The sequence below is a fragment of the Phacochoerus africanus genome, chromosome 1, assembly GCF_016906955.1.
Source record: "Phacochoerus africanus isolate WHEZ1 chromosome 1, ROS_Pafr_v1, whole genome shotgun sequence".
Taxonomy (NCBI): domain Eukaryota; kingdom Metazoa; phylum Chordata; class Mammalia; order Artiodactyla; family Suidae; genus Phacochoerus; species Phacochoerus africanus.
The window spans coordinates 83283281-83303882 of record NC_062544.1 but is presented as its reverse complement, the minus strand read 5'-3'; the positions used below and the strand labels follow the sequence as shown (position 1 = coordinate 83303882).

General features: G+C 44.4%; 2 protein-coding genes across 7 annotated transcripts in view; one reads left to right on the top strand and one right to left on the bottom strand.

Moving 5' to 3' along the window:
* The window catches only part of BTD (biotinidase), a 51209-nt gene extending 32708 nt beyond the window's left edge, over positions 1-18501 (bottom strand). For 2 of the 5 annotated variants that reach the window (XM_047768670.1, XM_047768660.1), the window contains exons 1-2: positions 18362-18423; positions 15752-15953 (exon numbers count right to left, since the gene is read on the bottom strand). The gene's annotated coding sequence lies outside the window, so the exon portion shown is untranslated. Of the gene's footprint in view, positions 1-15751; positions 15954-18361 lie in introns of all 5 variants that reach the window. The other 3 variants (XM_047768681.1, XM_047768652.1, XM_047768645.1) reach the window with 3 other exon arrangements.
* The window catches only part of HACL1 (2-hydroxyacyl-CoA lyase 1), a 53407-nt gene continuing 51303 nt past the window's right edge, over positions 18499-20602 (top strand). Inside the window, exons 1-2 of one of the 2 annotated variants that reach the window (XM_047768622.1) lie at positions 18499-18635; positions 18808-18912. In XM_047768622.1, the coding sequence (XP_047624578.1) occupies positions 18546-18635; positions 18808-18912 (195 nt within the window). In that variant the 5' untranslated portion in view covers positions 18499-18545. Of the gene's footprint in view, positions 18636-18679; positions 18700-18807; positions 18913-20602 lie in introns of those variants that run through there. The other variant, XM_047768632.1, reaches the window with a different exon arrangement.

The following is a 20602-nucleotide window of genomic DNA, read 5'->3' as shown; positions in this document are numbered from 1 at the left end:
TCTGGCACTGCTGTGGCTGTAGTGAAGGCTGGCAACTGCAGCTCCAATTTGACCCCTAGCCTGGGAACTTCCATATGCTGCAAGTGTGGCCCTTAAAAAAAGCAACAACAACAACAAAAACACTCTTTATGATAAAAACTCTCAGTAAACTAGAAGTAGAGGGGCAAACTTCCCCAAGGTGACCAAGAACATCTACAGAAAAACCCCACAGTTAACATACTTACTGGAGAGCCCTGTAAGACCAAGTATAAAACAAGGATGCCCCCTCTGCCCACTCCTTTTCAATACTGTGCTAGAAGCTATAGCTAATGCAATAAGAGAAAGGAAATATAAGGTACAGAGATTGAGAAAGAAGATATAAAGTTTTTTTTTGAAAATGACATGATTACCTATGTGAAAAATCTGAAAGAATTGACAAAAAAAAATTTTTTAAACCCTCCTGGAACTAATAAGTGATTATAACAAAGTTGCAGGATAAAAGGTTAATATACAAAAGTCAATTACTTTCCTATATACCAGCAATTAACAAATGGAATTTGAAATTAAAAACACAGTACCAGGAGTTCCCGTCGTGGCACAGTCGTTAATGAATCCAACTAGGAACCATGAGGTTGTGGGTTCGGTCCCTGCCCTTGCCCAGTGGGTTAACGATCCGGCGTTGCCGTGAGCTGTGGTGTAGGTTGCAGACGTGGCTTGGATCCAGCGTTGCTGTGGCTCTGGCGTAGGCCAGCAGCTGCAACTCCGATTCAACCCCTAGCCTGGGAACCTCCATATGCCGCGGGAGCGGCCCAAGAAATAGAAAAAAATAAAAATAAAAATAAAATAAAAAATAAAAAAACACAATACCAGAGTTCCTGTCATGGGTCAGTGGTAATAAACCCAACTAGGATCCATGAGGACGTGGGTTCAATCCCTGGCCTTGCTCAATGGCTTAAGGATTCTGCATTGCTGTGGCTGTGGTGTAGACCAGCAGTTGTAGCTCAGATTAGATCCTAGCCTGGGAACCCCCTATATGTTATGAGTGCGGCCCTAAAAAGCAAAAATAAATAAATAAATAAATAAATAAAAATGAAGGACACAATACCATTTACATTAGCACCCCAAAAATGAAATACTTAGGTATAAATTATGTACAAGATATATATGAGAAACAACAAAACTCTTATTAATGAAAAAAAGGATTAAATAAATGGAGAAATATTCCATTACTGTTCATATCCTCTCTTAATTTCTTCAGTATTTTCACTATCTCCCTTTTGAATTTGATGTCTGTCAGACTGCAGGGGGTCTGTCTCATTGTTGACTGCTTTAGGTGAATTCTCTTATTCCTTTAACTGGGAATGGTTTCTGAGCTTCTTCATCTTGCTTGTGTTTTTCTTTTTCTGTGAGTTTGGGGAAGCCAAACTATACTCTTAAAAGGCTACTTCTATACAATAATACCCCTTTGTATTTGGGGGGGTTATTATTTATTTTGGGGGTGGGAGTGTGAATATTTGCTGTCTCTTTCTTCAGTGTGAGCAGGCTGTTACTCCCAGGATGCTCAGTGTGTTTTCAGGGAGAAGGAAGCAATGGGTAGGGCCAGCAGTCAGTGCCTGGTTGCTGGGCTCTCAACAGCAGCAAGGACCTGCAGGAAAGTGGCACAGGCTACTCCTAGTTGCAGTGCCCTGGGAAGTGGTAATAAGCTCTAGGCAGATCTTCAAGGTGACCAGAGCATTTGGCAGTAGCAGCAGCAGCAGCAGCAGCAGTAGTTCCCAGGGGAGTGACAGCAACAACAGCTTGTGTTTGAGTGCAATGCCCTCCTCTGAGGTGACTGGAACCTCAGGTGGTGCCTGTTCAGGGGCCATGGGAGTGGGCCATGACCATCTCTAGAGTCAGTGATAACTGTGGTAGTTTACCCCTGCCACCTGTAGTCCATGCATGAAGCAAACGTCTTACTTAGCCCACATAAGAGGTGCTTCCATGAAGCAACCTGTCTCACTTAGCCCACACAGGAGGTGCTATACAGGCTGCTCCTAGTTGCAGTATCCTGGGAAGTGACAGAGATCAGGCATGTGGGTACCGCCCAGAATGTCTGGCACCAACAGGTGGTATGTGGTCACAATGCCCTCCTCTGTGGTGCCCTTTTGGTGAATGGGGGCTGCAAGTGATTTTTGTTCAGGTATCCCCAGTGGTGGTGGGCCACGCCCACCCCTGGAATCAGAGATAACTGTGGCGGTTTGTCCCTGCCACCTGCAGACCATGCAAGAAGCACCCTGTCCTGCTTAGCCCATGAAGGTGCTGCACCAGATGCTCCTAGTTGTAGAGTCTTGGGAAAGGACAGTGACCATGTGTCTGGGTGCCGCCCAGAGCATTTGGCAGTGGCAGCTGCAGGGCAGGTGTGTTCCTAGGGGAGTGAGAGCAACAGCATATGGTGCTTGGCTGCAGTGCCCTCTTTTTTTTTTTGACAACCCCTGAGGTGACTGGGGCTGCAGGTGGAGCCCACTCACAGGCCCCCAGTGGTGGCAAGCCACGCCTCCCTCTGGCCTCTGAGAGGACTGCTACAGTCTGTCCCTGCCACCTGTAGATCATACAAGAGGCACCACATCGCACTTAGCCCCCTGATGCCCTTAGCCCACACAAGAGGTGCCTGGCCACCAGCAGCCTGCACAAGAAGCGCCCAATCTCTCCTAAACAAGCAAGAGGCTTCTAGTCACCCTTAGCCTGTGCAGAGCTGCCCTGCCCTCTAAGCCCTTGGGCATGCGCACACTCCAATTCAGGGAGTTTCCTATGGTGGTCCGCCCCTCCTCCTTTCACCCTCCCCAACAATGGTGCCTTGCCTCTCCTGTGGGTCCGGACCTTCTCCCCGGTTCCCGCTAATGTGGCATTCTCCTCCTCAGCCAGTGTTGTACTGCTCCTTAGCCCCTCATGCCATCCCCAGTCCTCTCCCTGGGGCTGATCTCCGTAGCCTGAGTTTCAGCGCCCAGCCCCGGCCCAAATGTCTCAGGCTGTGGTGTCCAGGCCGGTGGTTCAGATGATCTGTATGGCTCTCACTCTGCTGTGCTGTCCTCAGTCGAGCTGCTGCACTTTTCCCGGTGACTTTGAGGTCCCGCCAACTCGGCTGATCTTTCCTTCAGTTAGGTGGCTTCCCAGGGCGTGGGTTCTCTTTCTCCTTCACAGCTTCCTATCAGGAATGCTAGTCCCATCCTGATTCCTTTTCTCTCTTTTTTTCTTTTGTTCTACCCAGTTATGTCAAGAGTTTCTTGCCGTTTTTGGAGGTTTAAGTTTTTCTGCCAGCATTCAGTTGATGTTCTATACTAGCAGTTTTGCATGTAGATGTGGTTTTTTGTTTTGTTTTGTTTTGTTTTGTTTTTTTGATGTGTTTGTGGGAGAAGGTGAGCATGACCTCTTACTCCTCTGCCATCTTGCTCCGCCTCCTAGAGTGATATTCCAAATTCGTGGAGAGGAAACTCAACATTGTTAAGATGTCAGTTCTTCTCTACTTGATGTACAGATTGAATATAAATTCAATTAAAATCCCAGCAAGTTCTGTGGTAGATATCTACAGTGACTTGGAAGTTTATATGGAAAGGCCAAAAGACCCCAAATCGCCAATACAACACTGAAGAAGAACAAATTCTGAGAACTAACACTATCTGACTTCAAGACTTGCTATAGAACTACAGTAATCAAGTCAGTGTGGTATTGGCAAAAGAACAGACAAATACATCAGTGAAAAAACAAAATAGAACAGACAAATACATCAGTGAAAAAACAAAATAGCACAGAAATAGACCCACATAAATATGGTCACCTGATCTCTGACAGAGGAGCAAAGGCAGTCTTTTCAACAAATAGTGCTGGAACAAGTAAACAAACATCCACATGCCAGAAAATCAGTCTAAACACAGATCTTACCCTCTGTGTGTTTTGTCCAACAGCACCAAACCATTAACTCAGTTCTGACACTACCTACTTGAAGCTAGTACATATCGGAGCCTACACCTTCAGGGCTCAGTCCTCCCCAGTTTGACTGACAATGGCAAATCCAGGGTGTTAGCTATTGCTTCTGACTGACTGGCTTTAAACTGGAGATTCCCACAACCCTCTCCTCCTGTTTGATTAATGTGCTAGAGCAACTCACAGAACTCAGAAATACTTACTTCCATTACCAGTTACTTATATAAAAGATGTGATAAAAGACAACAGATGGAGAGGTATATGGGAAGAGAAGCCCTCTGCATCTCAACGTATTCACCAGCCCAGAAGCTCTCTGAACCTCTAAACCTCATCTTTTGGGCATTATTGATTAAATCACTGGCCACTGGTGACTGAACTCAAACTCCAGCCCCTGTCCCCTCCCAGGAGGTCAAGGGTGGGAGTGAGGGGCCCAAATTACAAAACTTTACTCACACAGTTGATTCTCCTGGCAAACAAACTCCCTCTTGAGGAGTTTTCAGAAAGTTATCTCATTCACATAACCTCAGGCTTGTTTTAAGGGAGCTTGTTATGAATATTAAGACTCATTTATTGCCTTTATCACTAAGGAAGTTCCAAGGATTTTAGGAGCTCTGTGCTAGAAATGGGGATGAAGACTAAATATATATTTGTTATTATAAAACTCATCACAAACACCCTTCACAAAAATTAACTCAAAATACATCACAGACCTAAATGTAAGGTGTAAACCTATAAAACTCCTAGAAGACAACATAGGAAAAAACCTATATGACATTGGGAATAGTGATGACTTCTTTGATACAACACCAAAGGCACAATCCATGCCTTTGGATAATAACTGACAAGCTGGACTTTATTAAAATGGAAAACTTCTGCTCTGTGCCCAGAAATAAAATCATGCACCTATGGTCAATTAATCTTCAACAAAGGAGGCAGGAATACACAATGGAGAAAAGACAGTCCATTCAGCAAGCAGTGCTGGAAAAGCCAGACAGCCTCATGTAAATCAATGAAGTTAGAACACCCTCACATCATACACAAAAATAAATTCAAAATGGTTTAAGGACTTAAATGCAAAACATGACACCATAAAACTCCTAGAAGAGAACACAGGCAAAGCATTCTCTGGCATAAACTGTACCAATGTTTTTTCTAGGTCAGTCTCAGAAGGCAATGGAAATAAAAGCAAAAATAAACAAATGGAACATAATCAAATTTATAAACATTTGCACAGCAAATGAAACCATAAAGAAAATGAAGACAGCCTACATACGGGGAGAAAATATTTGCAAATGATGCCACTGACAAGGGTTTAATTTCCAAAATATGCAAACAGCTCATACAGCTCAGTAACAAAAAACCCAAACAACCCAATCGAAAAATGGGCAGAAGACCTAAATAGATATTTCTCCAAAAAAGACATACAGGTGGCCAATAGGCACATGAAAAGATCCTGAACACTGCTAATTATTAGAGAAACACAAATCAAAACTACAATGAGGTACCACTTCACACCTGTCAGAATGGCCATCATTAAAAACTCTACAAATAGCAAATGCTGGAGAGGGCCTGGAGAAAAGGGAACCCTCCTACACTGTTGGTGGGGAAGATAAGCTGGTGTGGCCACTACGGAAAATAGTACAGAGGTTTCAGAAAAAAACTAAAAATAGAGTTGCCATAAGATCCAGCAGTCCACTCCTGGGCATATATCTGGACAAAACTATAATTTGAAAAGATACATGCATTCCAAAGTTCATAGCTACACTATTTGCAATAAGACATGGAAACAATCTAAGACATCAACAGAGAACTGGATAAAGCAGATGTGGTATATATATATATATATATTTGACACACACACAAATATATAATGGAACACCATTCAGCGGTAAAAAAGAATGAAATAATGTCATTTGTAGCAACATGGATTACCTAAAGATTATCATACCAAGTGAAGTCAGAAAGAGAAAGGCAGGGGAGGAGACAAGATGGCGGAAGAGTAGGGGGACACGCTCGCCCTCTCCCACAAACACAACAAAAAAAGCACATCTACAGAATAAATGACTCACACAGAACAGCAACCAATCACTGGCAGAAGAACCTAAACTCCAATAACGGCAAGAAGTTTGTGACATTACTAGGCAAAACAAGAGAAAAGAGGAGAGTGAGAGAAGGTGAATCTGAGTGGGACAGGTGCTCCCGAAAGGGAACTGAGGAGGAGAAAGGGATCCTGCACCCTGGAAAGTCACCTACACGGGGGAAAGATCAAACGAACCGGAGGAATCTCCAGATGCAGAGAAGAGTGTAGCAGTAAGTTGGAGTACGGAAAAGCCGATCAAGAACCGAACGGACCATCTGAACTACAGGCACAGTCACCAAAAATTGAGACGCCTGGGTGGGGGCTGGACACCGAATCCTCGGCTCCAGAGGTTAGTACCCAGGAAAGGGCTGGGGGGGGGCGGAGCAGAGACTGCTTGGGAGGTCTAGAAACTGGTCTGTCAAGTTTGACGGGGCAGAGACTGCCTGGGAGACTAGAAAACAAAGCTGTCACAGAGGAAGGGAGCAATATTCTAGGGGCGGGGAAGTGGAAAGCCACATCAGAGGGAACCTGGGAGAAGAGCCTGGTCTGCACTGGTGCTGGGGAGGGGAGAGAAGAAGGGGTGGGTCCCCATAGAATACTCCCCACACCACAGCAAGCTTACAGGCCCGCTAGCTAGCTGAAAGCTGAGCTTCCCAGTGCATCCCCTCCCCCCACCCCCACCACCCCCTACGCTCTCACCATACCTGGGGCTGCCTGCCATCCAGGAGGGCTGGCCTCAACAATTGCCTGAAGCCTACCACCGCAGGGGCTGTCCCTGCACAGGCCTGCTTGCCCTTTGGAGGGGCTACACTTCTGCAGAGCAGCACCAAACACCACCAGCCCCTGAGAAAAGGCCTGCAACCCAGAAAAGCTAGAACAAGCCTAGCCAGGCCGTGAAAAGATCTGCCTAATTCTCAGATAGTTTTTCTGAGTCAGGCTGCCCTGGGGAGGAGCCTCTTGGGTTTTCAGCAGCCCTGCTACCCGCCCAAGCCCCCAGGGGGTGCCAAGCCCTAGCAGATCAGCTGCATATGACTGCCAGCTCCAGGCAGGACCCCCTGCAGCCCAGAAAAGCTGCAACAAGCCTGGCTGAGCCGAGAAAAGAACTCAGATGGTCTTTCTGAGTCGGGTTGCCCTGGGGGGGGGGAGCCTCTTGGGTTTTCAGCGGCCCAGCTACCCGCCCAAGCCCCCAGGGGGTGCCAAGCCCTAGCGGATCAGCTGCATAGGACTGCCAGCTCCAGGCAGGACCCCCTGCAGCCCAGAAAAGCTGCAACAAGGTTGGCCAAGCCGGGAAAAGATCTCAGATGGTCTTTCTGAGTTGGGCTGCCCTGGGGAGGAGCCTCTTGGGTTTCCAGCGGCCCTGCTAGCCACCCAAGCCCTCAGGGGGTGCCCCACTCCCACAGAATAGCTGCTCAGCACCACCAGCCCCCTGGAAGAGCCCCTGCAGCCCAGAAAAGCTGCAACAAGCTTGGCCAGACTGTGAAAAGATCCGCCTACATTCTCAGGCTGTCCTTCTGAGTTGGGCTGCCCTAGGGAAGAGCCTCTTAGGTTCTCAGTGACCCAGATAGCTGCTCCAGCCCCCAGGGGGTGCTGCACTCCTGAGGAACAGCTGCCCAACACCGCCAACCCCCTGCAAGAACCCCACAGCCTAAAAACACCAGACCAAGCTCTGCATGACCAAGTGAAATCTCCTACCATCGTGGTGTGGACCTCCCAGTCCTGTCTGCCCTCAGGAAGCCCTCCTTTGCTTCAAAGAAACACTGTTAGCCCCATCAACACTCCAGAAAAGCCACACTGCCTCAAAAAAGATTGACCAACAACGACAGCCCTCAGGAAATATTCCAAGGCAGTGACAAGGCAAACACTGCCCGATCACGGAGAGTACAACTCCCTCAGGAGAAAGAAAACAACAAGTAAGATGAAGAAGCTGAGAAACCACCCCCAGTCAAACCAACAGGAGAACTCACCTAAAACAGTCAACAATGAAACAGATCTCTGCAGTCTGACAGACCTGGAGTTCAAAAGAGAAATAGTGAAAATACTGAAGGAATTAAGAGAAGATATGAACAGTAATGCAGATACCCTCAGAAAGGAACTAGAAAATATAAGGAGGAGCCAAGAAAATCCCTGGAACAAGACAGGGATGCCCACTCTCACCACTGCTCTTCAACATAGTTTTGGAAGTCCTAGCCACAGCAATTAGACAAACAAAAGAAATAAAAGGCATCTATATAGGAAGAGAAGAGAAAACTCTCACTGTATGCAGATGACATGATACTATACGTAGAAAACCCTAAGGACTCAACCCCAAAACTCCTTGAACTGATTAATAAATTCAGCAAAGTAGCAGGATATAAGATTAACATTCAGAAGTCAGTTGCATTTCTGTATACCAGCAATGAAATATTCGAAAAGGAATACAAAAATACGATGCCTTTTAAAATTGCACCTCACAAAATCAAATACCTCAGAATACACCTGACCAAGGAGGTAAGGGACCTATATGCAGAGAACTATAAAACTTCAATCAAAGAAATCAAAGAAGATGTAAAGAAATGGAAAGATATTCCATGTTCCTGGATTGGGAAAATCAATATTGTAAAAATGGCCATACTACCCAAAGCAATCTACAGAGTCAATGCAATCCCTATCAAATGACCCATGACATTTTTCACAGAAGTAGAACAAACAATCCAAACATTTATATGGAACCACAGAAGACCCAGAATCGCCAAAGCAATCCTGAGAAACAAAAACCAAGCAGGAGGCATCACTCTCCCAGACTTCAAGAAATACTACAAAGCCACAGTCATCAAGACAGTGTGGTACTGGTATCAAAACAGACAGACAGACCAATGGAACAGAATAGAGAACCCGGAAATAAACCCTGACACCTAGGGTCAATTCATCTTTGACAAGGGAGGCAAGAACATACAATGGGAAAAAGAAAGTCTATTCAGCAAGCATTGCTGGGAAACCTGGACAGCTGCATGCAAAGCAATGAAACTAGAACACACCCTCACACCATGCACAAAAATAAACTCAAAATGGCTGAAAGACTTAAATATACGACAGGACACCATCAAACTCCTAGAAGAAAACATAGGCAAAACACTCTCTGACATCAACATCATGAATATTTTCTCAGGTCAGTCTCCCAAAGCAATAGAAATCAGAGCAAAAATAAACCCATGGGACCTCATCAAACTGAAAAGCTTTTGCACAGCAAAGGAAACCCAAAAGAAAACAAAAAGACAACTTACAGAATGGGAGAAAATCGTTTCAAATGATGCAACTAAGGGCTTAATCTCTAGAATATAGAAACAACTTATACAACCCAACAGCAAAAAAGCCAATCAATCAATGGAAAAATGGGCAAAAGACCTGAATAGACTGTTCTCCAAAGAAGATATACAGATGGCCAACAAACACATGAAAAAATGCCCAACATCGCTGATTATAAGAGAAATGCAAATCAAAACTACCATGAGATACCACCTCACACCAGTCAGAATGGCCATCATTCATAAATCCACAAATAACAAGTGCTGGAGGGGCTGTGGAGAAAAGGGAACCCTCCTGCACTGTTGGTGGGAATGTAAACTGGTACAGCCACTATGGAGAACAGTTTGGAGAGACCTTAGAAATCTATCCATAGAACTTCCATATGACCCCACAATCCCACTCTTGGGCATCTATCCGGACAAAACTCTACTTAAAAGAGACACATGCACCCGCATGTTCATTGCAGCACTATTCACAATAGCCAGGACATGGAAACAACCCAAATGTCCATCGACAGATGATTGGATTCGGAAGAGGTGGTATATATACACAATGGAATACTACTCAGCCATAAAAAAGAATGACATAATGCCATTCGCAGCAACATGGATGGAACTAGAGAATCTCATCCTGAGTGAAATGAGATATCACTTATAACTGGAATCTAATATCCAGCACAAATGAACATCTCCTCAGAAAAGAAAATCATGGACTTGGAGAAGAGACTTGTGGCTGCCTGATGGGAGGGGGAGGGATCGGGAGCTTGGGCTTATCAGACACAACTTAGAATAGATTTACAAGGAGATCCTGCTGAATAGCATTGAGAATTTTGTCTAGATACTCATGTTGCAGCAGAACAAAGGGTGGGGGAAAAAATGTAATTGTAATGTATACATGTAAGGATAACCTGACCCCCTTGCTGTACAGTGGGGAAATAAAAAAAATATTAAAAAAAATACATATACAAAATGGGTAATAATAAGAAGGAAGTATCTACAAATGCAGGGGAAATTAAAAGAATAATGAAGAATCTCCTCTCGCAATTCTATGCTGATAAACTTGAAATTTTAGATAAAATGGATAATTTCCTAGGAAAGTGTATCTTACCTGTACTTATTCCAGATAAAAGAAAAAAGTAAACCAAGCCAACAATCCCAGAATAAATAAAAAGTTATCAACAACTATTCCTTTCCCATCCTCTACTCTCAAAACAGGCCCAGATAGTTTCCAGAGGAAGTCTTCCTAACTATAAAGGGGGAGTAGAGAATCCCAATGCTACTCAGTGTTCTAGAAGAATTCTAAGACCGAGTAAAAGAATAAAAGTGTTTCTAAGGAAGTGATGAACTTCTGATAACAAAACCTAACAAAGGTAGGAGTTCTACAGCCTCTTTGTCTTCAGCTCAAAGCTACCATCTTCAGGATCACCTTGATCCAGAGAGCCAAGAGGACTCTCTGAGTCCACACCATGCCACATGGAAGAGGAATTGGAGGCATCTGCTAGTTGAATCAGCTTTCCCCAAAGCCCTGTTCCTACTCCATTTAAACTGCTTTGGCCAATGATGTGGCTTATACCCACTCCTAACTACAAGGAAGGCTGGGGAGTAAGCTGCATTACCATCTTGAATAAAATTATTATTATTTGTCTTTTTTTAGGGCCGTACATGTGGCACATGGAGGTTTCCAGGCTAGGGGTTGAATCAGAGCTGTAGCCACTGGCCTACGCCATAGGCATAGCAATGCCAGATACAAGCCATGTCTGCGACCTACACCACAGCTCATAGCAACAGCGGATCTTTAACCCCCTGAGCAAGGCCAGGGATCGAACTTGCGTCCTCATGGATACTAGTCAGATTTATTTCTGCTGAACCACAATGGGAACTCCCTTGAATAAAATTAAAATTTTCCAGGTGAAATAAAGGAGGCCCATTTAAGCTTGGGTTTTGGCTAAACAAGTATGTTGGAACATATGTCAAAAAATTACTGTTTACCTGAAATGCAAATTTAACTGACAGTACAGAGTGTCCTGTTTTCATCTGTTTCTTTTTCTAAATCTGGTAACTCTTCCCATAAGCGACCAAGTAACCATTACCCGGACTTCAGCCTGTTGAAGAAGCCTGATCATTTGACCTGTAGATTTTCCAACAGAATGGATTTTGCTTGCACTTGCATAGTGAGATTCAAATCTTTCCTCTTTCCTTGCAAATTGACAGCTGGATCCAGAGACTGGATTGGACACAGGTTCCATCCCTTTGGCAGGACTGAGTGATAGTATGTTCTTTCAACATGACCTTGGCATGAAACATTGACCCTTAATGTTTTCTACTCATTGGGGATTGCAAAATTCTGGTATTCTATCATTTCATTCTTATTTATTAATTGGAACTTTCTTTTCTTTTCTTTTTAGGGCCACACTTGCAGCATATGGAAGTTCCCAGGCTAGGGGTCAAATCAGAGCTGCAGCTGCCAGCCTACGCCACAGCCACAGCAACGTAGGATCCAAGCCGCAACTGTGATTTACCCTGCAGCTTGCAGCAACACTGGATACTTAACCCACTCAGCGAAGCCAGGGATTGAACCCACATCCTCATGGAGACTGTTGGGTTCTTAACCCGCTAAGCCACAAAAGGAACTCCATGGAGCATTTTTTATAAAGAGACATTTTATTTTAAATATTTGGTTATCTAATGGTACAGTTCCTAAAGGAAAGGCAGGATAAATCTCCCATTCTTTATTAAATCAGTTTTTAAGATAAGGAACTGGTTATCTACTATTTTCTGAAGGTGGTCGATTTTTTCAAAATACTATGAACTCATGGATTTAAACATACTTCATGAGCTTCTTTCTATTGCAATTATTATCATCACTGAAACTCATCCTTGGCCAGTTGTAGCCTCTTGAAGTTGGCTTTTAGTACGCTTGACATTACTGTAATAGTTTCTGAGAGCTTCTTTATAACCAAACATTGAAAGATGTCCTAACTTGAGTTCTCTGGTGGTGAAGAGGGTTAGGGATCTGGCATTGTCACTGTTATGGCTAGGGGTCACTGCCGTGGCACGGATTCGATCTCTGGCCTGGGAACTTCCACTTGTCACAGGTACAGTAAAAAAAAAATTCTTTGAAAAGAGGTGTTTTTTGTTTGTTTGTTTTTGTTTTTTTGTTTTTGTTTTTTTTTTTTTTGTGACTCATAACTCACAAGTTTCTTGCCCTGCCTGAATGCCCCAGCCCATTCAGGGAAGGGATTTTCTCTTAGCCTTGGGGGTGACTATTACTCTCCCTGAAAACCAAAACCAAGGAATATTTTTGGCTGGTCTACAGGACACAGGCAGTTCAGCCCAAAATGTTACCCATAAATTTAAAAAATTTATAGATCTACAGGTCTGGGATCAGGGACTCTCAGGGAAAAAGTCACTGCTATAAAAATCACCTTAAAGGAGGCTAATAATTTCCCTTCCAGGCATCAATAACCCCCCTTTCTAGTAAACGCTCCTTTTCTCTTCTCTTTTGCTTCTCATGAAGTCATGTCTCCTTTAACCACACCCATCCTAATGGTCCTCCTTGTCCACTAGCTTACAAACATCCACTATCTGACCCCATGAATGCCACTCCCCCACTATCTGACCCCATGAATGCCACTCCCCCACTATCTGACCCCATGAATGCCACTCCCAAAGTCACTAAGTCATCTGACTGATGAATCTTCCCCTGCCAGCTGCGCCTCCCCAGAGGACCCACGCCTGCTAGGACTCCTCACCTAGTTTTTGCTAACAGAAAAATTTGCTGGGTTCTCCTTTACCACGCAGTACAGTAAGGAAGGAAGGACTGGGGCAGGAACCAACTGGAGGCGAAACTCTCTAGAAAAGACACCCTCTTCTAAATCAGAAGAAAGGGTATTCCAGCTTTTAGACAAATCTGGCCTTTGTTTACTGGTCTTAGCATCAGGGGACAAAAATTAAGATGGCTCAGTAAAACATACTATAATCACACTCTAATTGTTAGTGATCACAGCTGTGTGACAGACACCACCCAGACTGCTAATATCCAACATGTGGGGAATGTCATTCTTCAGAGGAAGAACCTAGTCACTAGAAACTAAAACTAAAACACAACCAAAATATAATAATAGTTAACAATACAAAAGAAAAGGCCAACAGAGGGATCAGACAACATTCTGGCCTAATGTCTAATATAACCAATAATTATACTCAGATACACTCCAAATTTCTCCTTATTATAGCAGCTGTATCAAAAGCTTAAGTCATAAGGGAAAAAACTCCAGAGCTTCAAAAAACTCCAACCTTAAATGATAATGCATCAGGGATTCAACTTATCTCACCTGAAGATGGAGACCATCAACATGGGCTAGACAAGGCTGCTGCCTCCTCCTACTCTCCACTCCCTATCTCCACCTCTACCACTACAAACAACCCCAAGACCTCTATCTCTGACAGACAGCAAGGAAATCTGGACCCACTGGTGGGGACAACGCCCGTGCTCAGCCTGAAGAAGTTTCAGAAGATGGACCATTAACCCTTGCCCCTTAAAAGACTTTAAAAGTCCGGACTCATTGAGGGGGGAATCTTAAAAGCAGGCAGATAGATATGAGCAAAGAAAAGGGGGCATGGGCTATAAAACCATGCAATTTGTAAATAGTGGGGGTCCTTGTGCAGACAAGCAGGAACTTTCAGACTGACAGGAAACTACATATTTTGGGGTGACAAGTGTCCTGGAGGTGGACAAAGAAAGGTGGGAATCTCCAGGGTCCAAATGTAACCTTTTGCTCATTATGCTCTCATTACAATAAAGTTAGCCTTGCAGATAAGAAGTTCCTATCATGCACCAAAGGCAGGACACTTCCAATCAAAGCTAAATAACGACAAAAATCCCACCTCTTTTCAAGAAGGTGGAGTTAGAGTGAAAATCAGGGAATACAACCCTCCAGCCCCTCCAGCCCCAATGAATATTCCACCTATCTGTTTTATTCAAAGAACCACTTCACTCTATATTGATAAATTTCCAATAGCACACTTCCTACTGGACATTTTTCAATGTTGGTTTTATCTTTTTTTTTTTTTTCCAGGGGCCGCATCTGTGTCATATGAAGGTTCCCAGGCAAGGGGTCTAATCCAAGCTACAGCTGCCAGCCTACGCAAGAGCCACAGCAACACCAGATCCGAGCTGGGTCTGTGACCTACACCACAGCTCACGGCAATACTGGATCCTTAACCCACTGACCAAGGCCAGGAATCGAACCTGAAACCTCATGTTCGGTTCATTTCCACTGAGCCACAACGGGAAGTCCAACGCTGGCTTTAAAAATAGTTTTCTACATAGACCTCCTTTTGGGTTATTGTAGCTTGTTTCTGTTTGTATTTAAGATAAGCAGTTTCAGTTTTCTCTTCTATTTCAGCCAATTTTATTTTATGCTCAGCCATTTCATAATGCATCACAAATAACTCTAATTTGGAGTTCCCATTGTGGCTCAGTGGGTAAGGATCCAGCATTGCAGCAAGCTGTAGGTCCCAGATGAGGCTTGGATCTAGCATTGCTGTGGCTGTGGTGTAGGCTGGCAGCTGGAGCTCTGATTCAATCCCTAGGTCCAGAAACTTCCATACACCTCAGGTACAGCCTCCCCAAAAGGAAAAAACTTTAAAAAACCCTCTATTTCCTCATTCAATAACCAAACACTTCACTTTTTGATAAAACATGCCTATGAAAACATTTCTTACAGGTTCATTTAGTGTTATGCTTTTAAATAATCACAAGGATTTTTAGTGTCCTTGTTTATTGAAATTAAAACATGCTATATTACATACCTGTAGAGCTGCCTGTTTTAAATCTTTGGTGAGCATATCTTCTCCAGGTATTATTCTGCAACTCTTAAGAAATCAGGAGTTCCCGTCGTGGCACAGCGGTTAACGAATCCAACTAGGAACCATGAGGTTGCGGGTTCGGTCCCTGCCCTTGCTCAGTGGGTTAACGATCCGGCGTTGCCGTGAGCTGTGGTGTAGGCTGCAGACGAGGCTCGTATCCCGCGTTGCTGTGGCTCTGGCGTAGGCCGGTGGCTATAGCTCCGATTCAACCCCTAGCCTGGGAACCTCCATATGCCGCAGGAGCGGCCCAAGAAATAGCAACAACAACAACAACAACAACAAAAAAAAAAGAAATCATCTGTTTGCCCGGATATTCTCTTCACCCAGATGTAAGAGCTGCCAAATAACATCAGAAGCCACAAGTAGAGTAACTAGTATGAAGACTGGTTACTTCATCAAAGAGTAACCAATGTGAAGTGACACTTCATGACAAAGTAACAAATGACTGACTCTGCTCTCAGGAGAACAGGTTTTCATTACCTTTTCTTTGCAAAACAAACAAACAAACAAACTAGACTTACTTCTCATTTAACATTCTTCCATGAATAAACAAACAAAACCAAACAACATATTCCATACCTACCACCAATAAAAGTAATAAAGAATGTCATTAATGCTTGCAACGTCTGCACAAAGGGCCTTGGATGAGTCACAAAAAAATCTTGGAATCCTGTCACTGCCATTGCCTTGAAAGCAGTTGCTCCAAGTGGCTGCCAGTTCTGGGCAGAGACTCTCAGCACTTCTGCTGAATCATCAGACCCAAGTGAATCACGGAACGTTGTGCCCTGAATTCAAGGATATAAAGGTGAAGCAAGTTTCAACATTCTTACCAACCTCTCCTTCTGCTAAAAGGGCTAAAGGACAAGAGTCCAGTCAGTTGATAATTTATCCTTTGGTCCAACCAGTTCATCTGAATTCAGGGGATTTATACCAATTCATAGTTCACTTTTCACCACACTTTATATGGAGTGACTCCATCTGTGATTCATTTGGGACAGTGGTGGACACAAGTTTCAATGAACTATCATCTATACAAGTTGGAGCTGCCAAGGTCAAACCAGCCTTGAACCCATAAATCCAAATTAAGCAATAGCATTTGGTAATAGGCAATTGAAAATTTAATTAGTAACTCATGCCTCTAGCATGAATACAGAGCTAGTGGTTCTCTGGTTGGGCTGCAAATCAAATTTAGGCAGCAGCTCTGAAAAAATACAGGCACCTGATTTGTCCTGAGATATTGATACAGAAGATGTGGGGTAGGGCCCAAGTTACTATATGTTTAAAAAGCTTTCCAGGAGTTCCTGTCAGGGCTCAGCAGTAATGAACCTGAATAGTATCCACGAGGACACGGGTTCGAGCCCTGGCCTCCTTCAGTGGGTTAAGGATCCGGCATTGCCATGAGCTGTGGTGTAGGTCACAGACAGGGCTTGGATCCCGAGTTGCAGTGGCTGTAGTGTAGGTTGGCAGCTGCAGCTCCGAATCGACCCCTAGCCTGGGAACTTCCATACATCACATGTGTGGCCCCAAAAAGCAAATAAATAAATAAATAGCTTTCCAAGTGAGTCTGATGCTTGGGGGTAGAGACTGTCACACAGGTACTGATATAATCAATCCCACATGATAGAGAGGTGTGCAGTCTATGCTTCTCAAACAGGGACAGGAGATAATGTGCCAAGGACCATTCAAAGCCACACAAAAAACATTCTGTATCTTTCTGGAATCTCAATTTTCCTTGACAGATAAGTAGTTTAACATGTCATTTTTATTCTGGGTGGTGGTTCCGGAGGTATATACAATTGTCAAAACTCATTTAAGATGTGTACATTTATATTTATTTTACCTCAATTAAAATACAGATTCTGGAATACAACCGAAGATCTGCATTTATTATTTTTTTTAGACGAACTCTGAGACTTCAAAGAAATCTCCCTCTTAGGTGGACTACACTAGTCCAGGCCCCCATATCCAAAGAAGCAACTATTTTATTCTCCTCTGCTTTGGGTGAAAGTCAGAGTTTCAAATTCCCAGAGAACCCTTTTCGGAAGGACCCACAGGGTTCAGAAATTCTTTCATTTCCAATGCTTTTCATCCATTTCACTACTCATGACCCACTGCCCTCTCTTCTTGTTTCTTCACTTTCCACATATTACTGGGTTCTTTGCACTTTAAAACACTTCGAATCCCCCCAAATTTAAAGTTCCACTCTTCATTAGGATTGGAGATTTTGGTTGCTACTGAGCAGATCCTGAGGATTTAGCTTCATAAATTGCACACTGTAAGCACATTTTTCATTCAAAAATGTGTTGGTTTTTTTTTTTTTAATGTGTTTTAAAAGATGCTTCACTGCAGAGCTCCTTGTGGTTACCCACGCTAATTAATCACAAATATCCCCATTTCCTGACTTTGTAAAGAGTGGAGGGTTAGCAGCAAGGGTTAGAGAATAAAATGGTCAAGAATAGGCTTAAGAGGCCCTTCTTATCTCCTGTGGCCAAAGGGCTGAACAATGAATAGAGCACAAGACTGCCCTGGGTCCAACGGCTTTTAGCAACTTGCCTCGTCCTGCTTGGAGATTTGGCGTCCTTATATATGACACGGGATAAGAAGTACACATTTGATTATGGATTTTTCTTTTTTTTTTTTTTAAGCACTCCAGGCAAATGTAAGTCCCCGAGTCCCAGGTATCGAATCCAAGCCACAGAAGCGACATACCGGATCCTTAAGCCAAATATGGATCTCCCGCTTGCGGGTTTAATGAAATACTACCTTCTCGGGTTGTAAACCCATGAAGCTGTGAACTCATAAACCAAAAAGCATTTAGGTCAAAGCTCAGAACACAGGAGACGCGGAATAACGACTACGCAACCCAAAGAAGACTTTGCCTAGCCCTCAGAACCTTCCCATTACAACCCAGCAGCCTTTTCGAAACTTGTGCGCAGGCCCCAAGGCGAAGCCGCGAGTGCGCCTGCGCTCCGCCCCCTTCCACCCCGGCTTTGCGCATGCGCTACTCGCCCTCCACGGTCCCAAAATGGGTTGTAGAGTATGGTAACTAGCGCCCGCTGATCGGCCTCTCACTCTCTAGGCTTAGGCCGCCGCCTCCAGCTAGTCCCGCCTTCTCCTGGCACTTTGCTCCCATCCCCCCACGAATGGACGGTCCAGGAAAAGGCCCCGTTGTGATTGGAGAGAGTGGGTTTACCTCTCACCTCCCCACGAGCTTGCTGGCTTCCGCCCCGCCTCCTCCCCTCCGCTCTTCGAAGGGCGGGTCGCCTCCTCCTCAGAGGGGCGGTTCCACGGTTGGTGTTTTCGAGCCTGGTTTGGCTTGGTAACTCCGCTTCAGCCTGCTGTCGACTGCGGTAGGGCCTCGAACTTTAAGGTGGAAGATGTCCGGAAGTAACTTGGCAGAGGGCAGCAACCCAAGCGGGGCGCAGATGTCTGGTGCGGAAGTCATCGCCCAGTCCCTGAAAACACAGGTGTTAGGAACGCTCCTACGGAAGCCGGCGGGGCCGAGTCGTTGTTTTAGAAACGGGGGAAACGGTGGGGGCTGGCAGGAGAGAGGTTTGCGGGAGGTTTTCCTTTTACCGTCGCAGAAGGGAGCTGTGGGGCTGGGAGCTCTGGCCTTATTCCTCTGTTCTTGGCCCCCAGGACGTGAAGTACATGTTTGGCATCGTAGGCATTCCAGTGACTGAAATTGCCCTTGCCACCCAGAAACTGGGCATCAGATACGTCGGGATGAGGAATGAGCAGGCTGTAAGTATGGACCTTGAGAGATGAATGCAAGATTGAGGATGAGTAATGATAATAATGGCAAATATTCATTGCAGAGAGTCGGCGCTTATCACTACAGTAATATTTTACACGTATCAGTCACAATGATCCTAGGAGGCTAGGACCGTTGTTAATCTTAGTTGCGGATGAGAAAAGTGAGACCCAGAGAGGTTAAGAAATTTGCCCAAGGAGACCTCTGGTATTGGCAGGACCACATTTGGACCTAGGTATTATGGATCTGGAGTCCACACTTTTTTTTTTTTTTTTTGGTCTTTTTGCCATTTCTTGGGCCGCTCCCGCCGGCATATGGAGGTTCCCAGGCTAAGAGTCCAATTGAACCTGAGCTGTAGCCGCCGGCGTACGCCAGAGTCACAGCAAGGCAGGATCAGAGCCGCGTCTGCAACCTACACCACAGCTCACTGCAATGCCAGATCCTTAACCCACTGAACAAGGCCAGGGATCAAACCCGCAACCTCATGGTTCCTAGTTGGAATCGTTAACCACTGGGCCAGGCCAGGACGGGAACTCCCATGGAGTCCACACTCTTTTTAACACTATACGGTATTGTACCCTGCCAAGTCTAGAGTGTCACAATTGGAACGGACAGTTACCTGGTCTGAATCTTGGCCGCCTCCCTGTTCTTCAGTCTCATAACTACCTATTATGTGTCATTTCTGTGTATTATTTGTCTGATCTGGCTTCCCTATTAGGCTGTGAGCTCCAGGGGGTCGTGGATATTATTTCTTCCTGACACATCTGTGTCCGCTGTCTGTATGTGGTGCCTACACATGATAGGTGCTCAGATAGTACCTGCAACATTAGTAGGTGAGGCCATGACTCATGTTATATAGTAGCCGGCTCTGCAAGGTGACAACACAAATGGTAAAGCCATGCTTGGACTCCAGAGGTGTCCTGAATTCCTGCCCAGTATTCATTCCACCTCATCGCATTGCCTCCCTTCTTAGAGGCTTATTTGGAAGCACAAGCAAGGAAGATAGGGAGTTCCCATTGTGGCTCAGTGGAGATGAATCTGACTAGTATCCATGAAGCTGAGTGTTCGATCCCTGGCCTCACTGAGTGGGTTAAGCATCCTGCATTGCCCTGAGCTGTGGTGTAAGTTGCAGATGTGGCTGGGATCCTGAGTTGTCGTGGCTGTGGTTCCAATTGGATCTCTAGCCTGAAAACCTCCATATGCCGTGGGTGCAACCCTAAAGAGACAAAGAAAAAAGAAAGGAAGATAGGACATTTTGTCAAACCAGTCTCATTTCTTTTTCTTCCTAAGAGCATTTAGCAGTTTTCTGGATCATCTTCTATTTAATTTAGCCCCTTCCTTCTCTTCCTGTAATGAGCTGAAGTGCATTTTAAAAATAAAAACTAACCATTTGAAGTCCATAAAGGAAATTTCAACAAATCTCCAAGGATTGAAAACATACAGTATAAGTAACTTTACCATGTGGAGATAAAGTGGAATTCAGTTAACAGAAAATCTCCAAACATTTGAAAATTCAGTAACACATTTGATTCTTTGTAAATATTTGAAAAGATTAGTAAAATCAATAAACTTAATGGTAGACAATTAAAAATAAAAGAGAAAAATACAAATTACCAATGTCAGGGATGAAAAAGGAGATGTCACCATGGACCCTAACTAACCAATAGGGTGTTAAATCCA